Source organism: Platalea leucorodia (genome assembly GCF_965183815.1).
Source record: "Platalea leucorodia genome assembly, chromosome: 2".
In the NCBI taxonomy this organism is placed as follows: domain Eukaryota; kingdom Metazoa; phylum Chordata; class Aves; order Pelecaniformes; family Threskiornithidae; genus Platalea; species Platalea leucorodia.
This window is the reverse complement of record NC_138824.1, coordinates 98,894,269-98,908,592: the sequence shown is the minus strand read 5'-3', so window position 1 is coordinate 98,908,592 and position 14,324 is coordinate 98,894,269. Positions and strand designations below refer to the sequence as shown.

Below are 14,324 nucleotides of genomic sequence, written 5' to 3'. Positions count from 1 at the left end.
GATCCTGAATTTGCAGTTTTTCCAGTTTGGTAGGAAGCCACTCCATCACAACCACCGCGTCAGTGGGGAAAAACGATTATCAGTCTGAGATAACTAACACCACATCTTTTTACCCAGGATTAATGTTACTTTATATAGGCAGCTCCATTAAGTGCATTACGAAAGTCATCCTCTTAAGACAGATCTCCCAGCTTTGCTGTGGACTGACATAGGGGCTGACTCAAGCCCTGTTGGAGACAGAGGAGAGAGTCCCATTGACTGCAATGGGGCTTGGACCATGCTTGCTGTTTACCCTGAGACGAGGTTTACCAAGAATACCAGGGCTGCATGCCGGTGGTAAGCCACCAGACGTAGAAGGGATGGAACTGAGCCTCAGCCACAGGGTTGTGCTCCAGGGATGGAAAAAGCCATGCCCTTGAAAAACAAGTGATGTCAGGGTGATTACTGCAGATCAGCCCTATTTCTCCACGTGTTGGACACACGCAAGGTGTGCAAATGCTCTAACTAGATCCACCAGTATCATACCACAGACTTGTGCATAATGCAGAGGTGCCTCATCTAGCTTAAAGCACGTCAGCCTGGATCCTGGGAGCAGGATGGTTCTGTCATGGTGGCAACACAGAGCTCCATATGGATGAATGCACCCTCCTTAGTGGCTGGGCACATCAGCTGGAACACAGCTAGCCTGCACAAGGTACCTCAAGTGCTACCCATTCAAATTTGCTGGTTTGTATAGCACAAAACTGCTACCACTTAGGAGACTTTACATCAAGGGGAAATGAAAAAAAAAAACCCAAACAAACACTTGAGGTCACTTTGGACTCTGAAAAGTCCTCCTGTGTGTCAGATGCACTCAACCCAGCTAGTACAGAGGCTCTTTGATGAAAATTTAGAACAGTAACATGCAAAGAAAAATGGTATTTCCCAAAAGAGCCAGCACAAAAGATATATTAACTGATAATTTCATTCTCAAATGGTTTTCGAGCAACAATTGGTAGCATTTAAAACAACATTATGCACATGATTAAATCTTAATGATAAATAATTATTTCTGGCATGTCTTTAAAACTTCTGTATCAGCCAAGCTGATGTTGGAAAACTGCTATGCTTTCACTGCTGCTAACTCTCAAAATGCTTTTTCAATGAAATCATCACACTGCTCACGGCAAGTGAAATTTATCTGTGGCCTGAATAAGACTCTGTGGCCTGAATAAGACTCTATGTTGCACTTCAGCCTCCCTTAAAGAGATTGATTACCTACCAGTAAATGTAGTTCTTCCAAGCTACCTTTCTGTAGTCCCACCCATGGGCATGGTGGAAACCCATGGGTGAGTGTATTCAGAGACCACTAAGCAATCCATGGATTTAAATGTTGTTTAAGCAGTACCCAGGGCCTCATGAGAGCATTTCCACAGGAGTGAATTTCACCCTAAATGCATAACATGAATTGCATTCATTCATTGTAATAGAATTGCTCATACTTAATTTGATAAAATATGTAAAGAACAATAAACAGAAAAGTAAGTAACAGTGTGACATAAGCAATCTCCAGATTTATATTATAGTGCTTCACTACAACAGGGTGAATCTTTTAGTCTGACTCAAGAGCAATAAATAGCAGGAAACAATATTATTACATTCAGGTGAAAGAGTGACTATATGGTGGCACAAAAGGTCTCATTAGATTTATGTACCCGGAAGAAATATAACGGCTGTACCAACATAATGGATTTGAAGAAACTCAATTTGATACCACCTGTGACAATCTGCATTATATATGCAAGAACTGCAAGGTAAATGCCAGCTTTAATTTAAACTTTCCTTGCTTTATTTAATTTAAGGTAGGCCCTTAGGCTATATTTTCTGGTGCTGTGCAGCAGGGTTTAGCTTTAAAAATACTGTTATTGTTAAAGAAAACTGTGTAGCTAATCCCTCTGCAGCACACTGAAAATAACCCTTTAATTTCATTCTAATGTTATTTCTTCGGTATTCACAGGAATGCCAGTTTTGAGACTATTATGTTTTGAGATTTAATGTAGGGCAATTACAGCCAAAGTATATCTGGGGAGAGTCCTAGCAGAGTGAGTACATTTCTGCTTTGAGTGGGTACTTAATTGTTGATGTGTAAGAGGTTTAGTACGCTCCTAAAATTTTATACCCCCTTCCAGACGACAGCATATATGGCCAGGAAGCAGCCTAACACAGTGAGAAGGGAGAGTTGGACAGCAAAAAATCAAAAAGCTAACGATTCTCTGGTTAACCACTTTGTGGGGTCTGGCACCCTGTTTTGCATCCCCTTTACACCGTATTATTCAGACCCAGGCTCCCCTGTAGGAAGATGATTACAGAGGATATTGTGGAGATACTAGAGGTAGCATTTCTGCAGCTCTGTAGTGCGGCTGTGGTATTTTAGACTCCTTTCGGATAACCTGGATTTTAAAATGGGTGTAAACAGAGAAGGTACACTTTTACTAAAATTGAAAAGAAGCTCCATGTGTTAATTTTTAACATATGAAGCATTTTTAAGAATGGAGCATTTCATTTAAGGAAAGAAATTTATGGACTGGAAATGAGGAGGGTGGGGAAGGCTTCTGCAGAAAAGAAAATGCAAAGAAGCCTACCGAATGGCAGTGTACCACTAATCTGCATATATAAATTGCGGCCAATATTATGTATGTGACGAACAGCAGATAATCTGTCAGGAAACCAGTGAAACACCACCATACAAATGGTATAGGCCTAGCAGGACTTCAGGAAGAAAAAATGTTTTTCAGATTTGTAGAAAATGCAGCCTTCCAGTACCTGAAGGGGGCCTACAAGAAAGGTGATGATGGACTTTTTACAAGGGCACATAGTGATAGGACAAGGGGTAATGGCTTTAAACTGAAAGAGGGTAGATTTAGATCAGATATAAGGAAGAAATTCTTTACTATGAGGGTGGTGAGGCACTGGAAAAGGTTGCCCAGAGAAGCTGTGGATGCCCCATCTCTGGAAGTGTTCACAGCCAGGCTGAATGGGGCTTTGAGCAGCCTGGTCTAGTGAAACGTGTCTCTGCCCATTGCAGGGAGGTTGGAACCAGATGATCTTTAAGGTCCCTTCCAACCCAAACCATTCTATGATTCTATGATATATCACACTGACCTGTAGTGAGTTCCATACGGACAGTACTAATCAATATATCAGAATATTTGTTATGACAATTTAGCAATAATATATTACTGATAAGTAATTTTATGCAAGGCTTGAGTGATACACACTTTTTCTACAACTGGCAGGAATATCACAAAATAGGAAGCGTTACAATTCCCAAAGTATTAACACTATATATATTACATGCACACTTGCATATGAGTTTTAGAAATGCCATGACATACTTACATTTGTTACTTGGCAATATTAGTTCTCCATTAAAACTATAATATTAAGATCTATTTTTTCAGGCATGTGTTAGGCCTTATAAAATAATAGCTTTCTGATGAAATAAAAAGTGTATGTTAATTACAATAATATTTTTTTATTTTTGTGTTAAGTACAAGCATACAATATATGCATGAAATTTTTTTTGTACTGTTAATCTATTCTTAGCTTTGGTAGTCTATAAGTGATTTTTCTTTGTTATTTTTCAGCATAATGTCATGTCTTAGGAATTGCAGTGAAGTATGAATTTTCCTCGTTTTCTCCAGTTAGCAACCCTGCATTGCTCTGTCAATAGGGGAGGCTGTCAAATCCAAGATTAATAAATGAAACCCTGCATCCAATGCTGCAGGTTATTTTTAATTCAATATAGAAAGAATTACATTTCTTCCCATTACATTTTCAGCCAGAATCTGCCCTTTAGAAAACCAGTGATCAAAAATGTTTTGCAGTTCAAAGCAGTAATTTGTACAGCCTCTTCTGGCAGTGTAGCCTGTGTGCCAGTTCACATGCTGGTTCATACTGGGAAAGAATGGCCACCGCTGAGCTGTTCACTTTCTAATGATGGCCACATTAAGCACCTCTGAGTGATGCTGTCCAGAGAAAAATGAAGAACTTTTAGTCTTCATGTGCTGCTCAGCTGATTTGCACTAAACTCCAAGTCCTAATGACGGAGTAGGTAGACCTAATGCTATTTTTTTAGATAGGAGGTACACAAAATTTCTTTCATCTTTTTACTTCTGTAATGGTGGTAAAGGTGGTCAGGATGGTGCCGAAGTGTGTCATGGGGTTCCAGATGCTTTGGCAACTCCTGGGTGCCACCTCTTTATAACAATTAACAGATCTGCTGGAAAAGTATGAATAAAAATTATGCCTCGTGACTAACCAAAAAAGATTGATTGAAAGACAATTCCCCCGATGCTCAAATTATATATCCTTGCAAAAGTAGATGCCTGTTCTGCTAGTAACAGTGCAGACCATATGCACAAACATTTTATGCAGCTAGTGCGGAGACCAGGATACCTCTGAAAGAAAGACAGATACCTCTTTTTGCAAAGAACAACTTGGGCAGCCTAAATTCTAAATTCCAGTGGCCAATTCCTGCCTATTGACTGTGCAGGTAGCCTAAGTATCACCCTATGTGATTCAATGCATGCACACACTGACAGAAAATAGCATAAAGGAAGGAGAAATGATAAGCGTTATGAAGATATGTCCAAACAGCGTGTTTAATTCAGGGCTTCTGAATGCTTGTCCATCCCTGGAAAGTATTCTGAGTTCACATATACAAGGTGAACAGACCTTAGATTTGGGAGATACGGACAGCGAGCCCCCCGCAACCACCCGGCTGTAAAATATGCTGAACACAAGCCCGCCCTGTCCTGCCTGCTGAAGTCGGGCTGCCAGGCAGGCGGCAACACACGGACTGCATGTTCAGGCAAGAGATGGGGAGCCTAACTCCAGCTCTGCAGCTGGGACGCTCTGCTCTGGTGGCTGCGCTGCGGTTCCCCGCTCCCTGAGTTACTTCTGTTTTTATCCAACAACGGCACAGCCCCCAGGAGAGAAGCAAAGGCACTGAGCACTGGATCTCTCCCAGCTGCATTCCCAAACACACATCCATCCACAACGACACTTTCCGGCCTCTCTGGATAGCAAGGCAGGGTTCGGCTGCCTCCCCAGGCACCCAGCAATAGCAGGGGGGCCTCAGGGTGCCCAGTTCCCTCTGGACCAAGGCAGCCCCTGCAGGAGCCAAGCGCTTTAGTGCCTGTAGCTGTCTGTGTTCCCAAATCAGGGATCTTACCAGTCTCTACTGGTTTGGGGCATGTTGGTGTGTGACAGCGCATTTTCTACACTGTGCTCTCACCCACAGGCTATATGGGTTTGCCTGGAGACCCAGTTTCGCTGATCTGACTATGAGCACACATTTTGGTCTTGGTTAGGGTCCTGACCTCCTAAATTGGAGTATAATCCTTATGAGGGTTGCTAACAAGGATTTGACAGGACAAGGTTTCAGCTAATAAAAGATGGTATTACTGCCTATGGTTTTGTCCTTAAACCATCACAGCAACAGCCAAATACCTGTGATTCACAAACTGAGCTCTAATATTCAGGCTAGTTATGTATTTCAGGAATCCAAGACAGCAACTTCAGGATTCTGGCTTGATTATTTTAAAAATGTGATTGACCATCAATTTCAAATGGATCTGTATCATCATCTAGATTCTTCCTTAAGATCTGGGAGTATGTCAAAGTAGGAGTCTGTGTATGACTGACTTTAGTTATCTATAACATTACAAATTATTACCACTAATCTCAGTAAAAATTAACACTAATTATCTACTCTAATGCTCTTCATGGAATTTACACTGAGAAAAACTGTGATCAGTTCTCTTACAGAAATGCCAGCACAAATACTCAGAGGTAATTGTAGGAAGCAGGTGAAACTGGTTTTGAATCAATACTCCATTTGTGATTGTATCTGTACATTTGCTAAGCACAAGAAAAGAAAAAAAAACCCTCACTGAAACTGATTGTGAATAACTTCTGAATAAGTAGGCTTACAAGAAGACTTACCCTAATTCTTTGTAACTTCAGTTCACCGTTTATTTCTCCATACCTCAAATCTTTGACTATTCACTGGAAATTCTAATTTGACTTCAGCACAATTTCCATCCTTACCAGTGAAAAGTGTAGGTGTGATAAGCTGTCAAACCACTTTGCCCTGCTTGTGGTGCTCCTCACATTAGCACAGCAAGTGTGAACAGTAACCACAGTGCCCATAGCTGAGGTTTTTCTAAACAACTGATGCTGGGAGATGAGATTAGTAGGCAGGTGTTTGCGACAGAAAGATGTGAAGCACGTCTTCACTGGTACATCACCAACAATTGTGAGCAACCGACTTTCTGGACCTCTGCCCTTCAGCAACACCAAAGGAAAACTGTTTTGACAGTCAGGTGTTTTAAACAGGAAAGCACTTGTTTGGATAGTTTCCTTGGAAAAAAAAAAAACAAACCGCAAACTTCATTGTGCTTTTTCACATGGAAGAAATCCCATAGAGTGCCCCTACGCTTGGGAGAGCTACCAGCCAGTATCTACAAATCCACTGCATTACTCTTTCAGCTTAATCAATACAATTCTACTTCATAGTGATATTCATAAAAAAAGTACCAAGACAACAATTAATGCACTGACAGGCTGTGGCTACTGCCCGTTGAGCTGAGTAATTTCTTTTCCTCTTCCTTTCTACTCCCCTGCTTGCCTCCATAAACGTGCTGTTTCTTCAGCATGAGCTCTTCTTAAATCCAACTCCATGGTTATGCTTTTTGGCACTATGTTTATGGTAAATATAAAAGTAAAGATCAATAGTTCATTCCCTTTGCCATTACAAGAATTTACTACCTATGCTTCTCTGTTTGGTTATACTTAGAGCAAAGGCAGCTGCCCAAATTACTGTATTTTGAGAACTTCCATTGAGTGTTAGATCACATACGCCACACCCTTAGACGGATCAGTGGTGCTGCCCCAGACTACAGCAAACTCAGATTTTGCTAACTAATATATGCTCTTTCACCTACCATGCAATGCAAGTTCACATCCAAAATTATCCACAGTCAGAGGAAACAGAAGAAGGTATTGCACAAGCTCATGAGAAGACTGTGCCTGTAGCACCATTTGAGACCCTCTGTAACACCTGAACAGTGCTGGCAGGTGTGACCCACAATGTACGGGAGACCTGTAGGCTTCTGGGACAGCAGCTGGTGACCAGGTGGGATATCTCGGGGCATCTAAAATGGTGCTAGATTCACAGATTTAGACAACTGAGCTATACCCATCACAAGAAAAAGTGTACTTGAGCCACGGTAACACTGGCCTTATTACCTTGACCCGTTAACCTGGTTTGGGTTACACTCCATCTTGATGGTGACTCTGGCTGGGGGCTGCGATAACCAGTCTTGCTGGGGAACACGTGGACTCATCTTTGACGTCTGCCCATATTCACTGGAGGAGGAGGCCGTCATCTCTGTCTTTGCAAGGTGGGGTGATCCGTAGGCACACTCGAACAAGGACTGGTCTTCACTCACCACTGATAACGCTTCCTGCAAACCGGAGAAGAGAAGTCAGCGTGACCATGTTTCAGAGCAGACATTACAATATACCCCATGGAAAAAAGGGCTTGTGCATCTCACGAGAAGACAAACAGCCAGTCACTTGCTTAAATGCTCATTTCTTTATAGGCATGCCACTGCTGTCAGTGGAGGTGAGGACTCATGGTGCCAGACAGCATCAGCATATGGCAGGAGGACAACCTCTCCCCTGGGGAGACCCCTCCCACCAGCAGCTGAGAAGATGCACAAACACACACTACCAAACACTTAGGAATAGTGGCCAAGAGCTGGGAGGGAGGAGAAGGCAGGACAGGCAGCAAAGCTCACGCCTCTTGTGTCCCAGGTAGGGATGCGGAGGGACAGATCTGCCGGGGGCGTAAGCAAGCTGCCATCGCTGCTTTAAGTGCAAGGAGCGACCGAAAGCCAGGCCTTGCTGACTCACGGGAACTCCTTTTCCTTCCTCTGGGACCGAGGCCAAGCTCCTTCTGGACAGGGAGGCGAGACAGCTGGGAGCAACCTCCAGTCCAGGGACCCTGCTCTTTCTGCCAGCATCTGCCGCCAGCTTTGGTGGAGGTGCCCACCACCAGCCCCGAGAGGACACCATGCCCACCAGTCGCCTCTCTCTCATGGCAACCCTTGCTGGCAGGCCACCCGGCCAGGCATCCTGCTCCAGCGCTGTGGGAAGGGCTTCCCCGGCCACCTTCCCTCGCCATGGCAGCGCTGCGGTTATGGCCCTCAAGGGCAGCAGGGTCCACCAGGCCCCTCGGTGGCGGGGTGGCTGGCACCGCAGCTGGCTGGAGACCGGACAGACACCAGAGGGAGTGAAGGCCACCCGCTCTCCCCACTCCCACGCTTTCCTATTGGCACCAGCTCCTTCCCCACGTTATCTGGAGCCCAGTCATGGGAGCGAGGCAGTGCCCGGGCCCGTCTCAGCAGGCAGCATGCCACTGGGCCCATTAGGAAGCTGCAGAAAGGGCTGATGCTCCCGGAGGGACCCGTCCTGCCTGAGTTGAGGCTCCCTGGCCACGGGAACTGGTCTGGGCTCCCCACACAGGCTTGTGGGGCCACCCCCCTCCAAAAGCAGCCTTTCAAGGAAAGCCCCCCTCTCCAGGGGCTACTTAGGGTGAACACAGGGCCTAAGAGTGTAAATGGACAGTAACTCAAAGCGTGACTTGCTCCCCCCGCCCTGGCACCACAGCTCTGCCCTGAGATGACGAAATCAGGGCAAGGGGGCAGCCCAGCACCTCCCTCCCTCCTGCACGGCCCCATCGGTGGCCAGGGAGCAAGCCCCAGCACCGGGCCGGCAGAGCAGGCTTGGCGTGCAGCGCACCAGATGACAGCAGCCGTGGAGGCGGCCAGCTGGCGATGGCGGGAGGCGCGGAGGCCAAGGATGGGGGCGCGGGGCGGGGAGCCCGAGCCAGATTCGGGGCAGGGTGCTCTGCGCGCAACCGCACCCTCGCGAGGCAGCGTGTGTGGGCCCCCGCTGCCCCGCTGCTGACGGCCGACGGGAGGACAATAAAACCGCATGGCCCTGTCAGCAGAGGAGGACGCGGTGGAGCAGGGAGAGAGAAAAGAGCCAGAGCGATGGGAGTCCTCCGGCTGCGGAGAGCCAGGCAGCTGCCTGCAGGCTCTTCCCCTCCCCAGCTGCTGCAAGAGGGCTTTGCACAAGCTCCAGCAGTCGCATGCTGCCCTAAAAATCAGCAGTTGTATTAGTTCGTTTTAAGGGGGTATATATTTATCATTTTTTTTATTTGCCTGGTTTGTGAGCCCTCGGGGTACACTCTGTTAATATTCATAGTTTTCTCTGCAACCGCAAGGGCTGGAATATCACTTTCTTCTTATTACTTGTCATGGAAATTGAGATTACTCCTTAATCTCTGGACTTGGGGAACAGGTTCTCAAACAGCCCTCCAAATGCCATGAGACTCATGATTGAATCTCTAACACTAACGCTTCCCGCCACAGGCCAGGACGCAAAATTCAGACAGCGATCTGCACCATTTCATTACTGCTATTCAGATGTCATTTGAGTGCAGGCTATCACCATTAATACTAACTCCCCAGTTAGCACCCCTGCTTTGCACGCTCTTCCCCCAACCAGCGCCCAGCTACCAAACTGCTGCCTCTTGTGTCTCTGGGGGTACGACGGCGGTTCTGTGAGACAGAAGGGATGCCAGAATAACACCTCGCCTTTTTGCCATGCCTCTCAGACTCCTGTGGGTCTCTGGCCTGCTAAAAACTGCTGGTGGTGGTCTGAAGCTTTTCTGATGAGCCATTTCTGGGAAAGGCTGCCGACAGCTCCTGCTTTTCAAGCAGGTGTGGGGGGAGATGGCTGCTGGTCCCTTGCTTCCCAAAGATTGCTCCCTGGGTACACTGCACTGACAGACAGCAGTGGGACTTGATATGCTTGGATAGTAAAGTAGCAGGGATCATATCACAAGAACTAAAGAAAGAAAATGTTACACTGGAAGGAAAATAAAAAGTTCTTTCTCAGCAGTCCATAACATTTTTTCTTGGGGAAAAAAAAAAATACATATATATATATACGCACACACACAGCCTGGCCAGACAATCACAATGCATCCCACGCCTGAGAGTATTTACTGCACAGTTCCCTCTTTTCTGCCCCACTGTAGAGCTAATACATGAGCCAAAAAACATGTAATGAAATGTTAATTTTGGAAGAGCTAGCTCCAGTAAATACACGAAAGTGTGAATTATACAGGAGAAAGCAGATACAAGATTGCAAACACAATAGGCAGAATATTATTTTACTCTGTAAACCATTTACTAATAGACCTTTTCAAAATATGCATCAAACACTATATAATGGATATATTTCTCATCCTCCCCCACATAAGTGAAACAAAACAAATTTATTCTGGTTGCTATTAAACTTGACTCCACCTAATGTAAGCTAATTTATGAATACTTAGGGTAAGTATAAATGTAAACAAAAAAACCCATGGGTTTTCTATTTCTGCATTACTAATGACAGTAAATATGGCTTGTGCTATGGATGCCTATTATGTTGCACAAAGAGGGAAAGTACATACATTTTAACTTCCTGAAGAGGACAGCAAATGCTGGAGATGTCAGGCCAATTAATAATGGTTGTGTGAATATCTAAAAGACTATGGCAAAACCAAGACAAACATAAGTGAACCCAAGAGACAGACTCAGACTTCACATTTCAGGAAAAAATGTCTAGTTATTCATGGACAAAAAAAGCTCAATTTGCTAGCTAGAGTTTTGTTCTGATTTAATAGCAAACACTCATCTGTACTCCATCCTGCTAGTTATCAGTTAGTGCATGCTGACAGGTCTGTAAAGGCTCTGTAGGAATAACTGAGTTTCTGCCAACTTTGCATGCTGTTGGGTCGGTCCTTATGTGGAAGGCTTATTAATGTGTACTCTATGATAGCAAGTATTTCTGACATTTTACTCCAAGTCCTCACTGGTCTTTGCTGGCTTGTCCTGAAGGACAGTAGGACATGTATCACGCCTCCCTTGAGCATACTACAAAAGCTGAGCTGGCTATCTAAGCTTTTGCATAATTTTGAGGAGTCAGCATAACTAGGGAACATGGTCTAAACTAGAATTAGCCTTACTTCCTCTTTAACCATCTTTCCTCTCTTCTCGCACATAAGTGATATTGAGGTTTCAGTGTGGGAAACATGGAAACTATGTTTAGCATCTGTTCTGCTACTCCTCCTGTCAGCCAGGACTCAGGCAGTCATACAGACTGTGCTCTCCTTCAAATCCAGTCAGGACCATTGATGTCAATTTACCAGCAACCGCTACAGGTGATGTATGTGGTCCTTGCATATCCTCCCGCACAGGGAAAAGTTTTCTCTAACACATAGGTGGGAGTTGTGTGTTGAGGGTTGGCAACTGCTGCCTTTCGTCCTCTCAGTGATCTTAAGAAGTGAAGAATTTCTGAAACCACTGATCTTGCAAGACACAGTGATGCTGAACAATCAATCAGAGCTAATACAACCTGTTATAATCTCATGTGAAACTCATATGGGAGGAAAGCATAGAAATAGATGAAGAAATACGAAGCATTTCTCAGCTATACAAGAATGTCTGATGACTGACATAATGTGGTATCTCCAAAAAGAGATAGAAAAAGTCCTTCAGCTGCTCCTTGCATGCACCATTTCATCTTGTCTTTCCTTGATTTCTCTTTACTAATTAAAGCCTTCAAGCCTTAACCCCACGTAAGCTGTGAAAGGAAGGCTCTAACAGCAAACTACTGTACTGAACGGCTGACAGAGAGCAGTATGGGTATTTCCTTCTTAAATACAGGGACTTAAAAATGTGCTTCCTGCTATAATTCTAAATGCAAGCTCCTGGACCAAATGTAATATAAAAATTGTCAGCATTCACCATCATGAAGAATAGCTGCATGGTCTGGCCACATATAAACGTTGACAAAATTATTAATACTGACAATGCTTGGCAAGGGTTTTTTACATATAGGTGCCAGTTCTATTTCTAGTAAATACTTTTCATTACTCATTTACATGTTAATCTTTTTTTCTCATCCATATTAATGCTGTTTCTGGAGCAGTTTGGCAACATCAAACAGTAAGTTGGATAAAGTAAAGCGATATTAATAAATAATATAAAATAGATTCATTATAAGGCTCCTTTCAATCTTGCCAAGTTTTGTACCTTTATGGTAATAATTTTAGTAGTGGATGGGTCGTCTTCCTGGATTTCACATGACAAGAACATACTCTCATGACACCTCACAAATAAGCCTTTCATTTCTAGTAACCAGTGTCTGGGGTAATGTAACATGAAGAAAGCAACACATACTGCTTACAGTGGCAGGTGGGAAAGGTCTTTCATGCAAGTCCGTGAAGTAGAGCTGTTGTTAATATTATCTGAGGTCAATACTGGACATGGATTTCCTTTATTTCATATTCCTTTCTCCACATACTTCCTCTCACGGCATCACCAGCAAAACATAAAAATATGTTCCTTCATTAAGATTTTTTTATTTTCTATTCGCTTGTACTATGCAAAACCTGGCTTCTCACTTGGACTTTCCGTACTAATGATAAAAGTACAAAATGTCTTCTCTATTTGGTTTTGACTTACACTTCACTGATAAGTTAAAAAAAAAAGAATAATAACAGACTGACAAATCTGTAGAACAATAGGTACAGCAACGCCTTTAAAGTAGGCATAAAGTCATTAGGACAAAGGTGTTTACTTAATCAAATGCATGATTACTTGGCCTAGAAACATGAAGTTACAGGAAATGTGATTGAAGTAGTTCCCATCATGAGAAGTATATGCAAGCTGACTTGTCCTTTATATGCAATGTCAGGAACTAAGGACAAAGAGTTTTTTTCCTAAAGTTTGATCAAACTTAAGAAATAATTAAAGAAGACAATGAGGTGTGCAGTTGTCTAGCATAATTTGCTTGTGCTGAGGGTTATTGGGGAAAAAATACTGCAGCAGGATTTGAAAAGACTTTGGAGGCCATTCTAACCTGGCAATGCTTTTTCTCAAGTTAATTCTGATGAGGGAACATGCCGGCTTATGCATGGAATACATTGGTGCACTGTCCCTCCATGTCATCCACCCAGCTTCCACTTTAGACATGACACCATGTCCATTCATTTGTACGGCAATCAAATTGAATCATGTCCCCAGGTACATACTCATTGTATGTGTGTGTATATGTGTATATCTCAAAATATTCAGCTCCGTTTTTTTCATTTCTTCAAGTATTTCCATGGTTTATTGCTTAATCCCTGTAACAGAAAAGGTTTAGTAGATCTTTTTTATCTCCATTGGCTATCCAAAAACTATCAAGTGATTTGCTGCCCAAAAAAATGCTTCAAGAACTTTGAAAGTCAAGAACTTACTGGCCAGCACTGTCAAAATCCTAGCAGGCAATAACACACTGGTATGATGAAAAACACTGGCCACAAACCAGTAGGACACTGGGCAAGACCTACATGTAAAGAGGAGGATGCATGAGGAGACACAAATACAGCAACAACCCTCTTTGTACATTGAGAGATGCTGCAGACAGTGAAATGCATTTATTGCTTGTGGAGTCATCTTGTGGAGTCAGCACTCCCACCCTCCAAGATGGACCTGTTACCCTTAACTATGAGGGACCTGCAGTAACACTGCAATCAAGAACTTGTAATTAGCTTTGTCATATGTCATTGCATTTATATAATCTATTTTTTGACACCGGTTTTATGACATTTCTCCTCATCAATGCAAGCAACTTTTACTTCTTCTCTAATCTGATTTCATGATAATACATATGCAAGCACAAGCTTAGAGCTCCACACAGCCACAATCCATTCAGACATAGGCTGTTTCCTATCACTTGTTGGATGTCTACAGTTGGTCAGAAATATTAATTCTCCGTTCTATGAAGAACTCTAACACACTGGGACGTATTTTCATTTTAAATTAGACAAAAAGCTGTTATATGAAAACTTTCACCAAAATGTTTATTAAAAGGATGAATTGTAACTCACTGGCGTGTGTTTTGCAGATGTTAAAACACTCTAATAAACAGTTACATTTGGAGACGACCTGCATTTTTTGAGGAAAGATTGTTCTGATTAAGACCATGCAATTAGGTCTTTTAAATGTTTCCATGCTTTTTTGCACTCAGTATCCCTTGTGTACACGATAACATTTGTTATTGAAATTGTGCGCAATCAAATTACATACAATTGTAACTGAAAGAAAGAACAGGTGAAAGTGTGCAAGAGAGCACAAAGTATGCACCTTGGTACAGCTGCTCCAGACTTCATC

The 14,324-nt window shown here is 43.3% G+C and overlaps 1 protein-coding gene across 2 annotated transcripts in view; it reads right to left on the bottom strand.

Annotated features, from left to right (window-relative positions):
- ERG (ETS transcription factor ERG) overlaps nt 1-14,324 on the bottom strand; it is a 65,238-nt gene that overhangs the window by 27,249 nt on the left and 23,665 nt on the right. For both annotated transcript variants that reach the window (XM_082337883.1, XM_082337884.1), the window contains exon 2: nt 7,294-7,511. In XM_082337883.1, the coding sequence (XP_082194009.1) occupies nt 7,294-7,511 (218 nt within the window). The remainder of the gene's footprint in view (nt 1-7,293; nt 7,512-14,324) is intronic.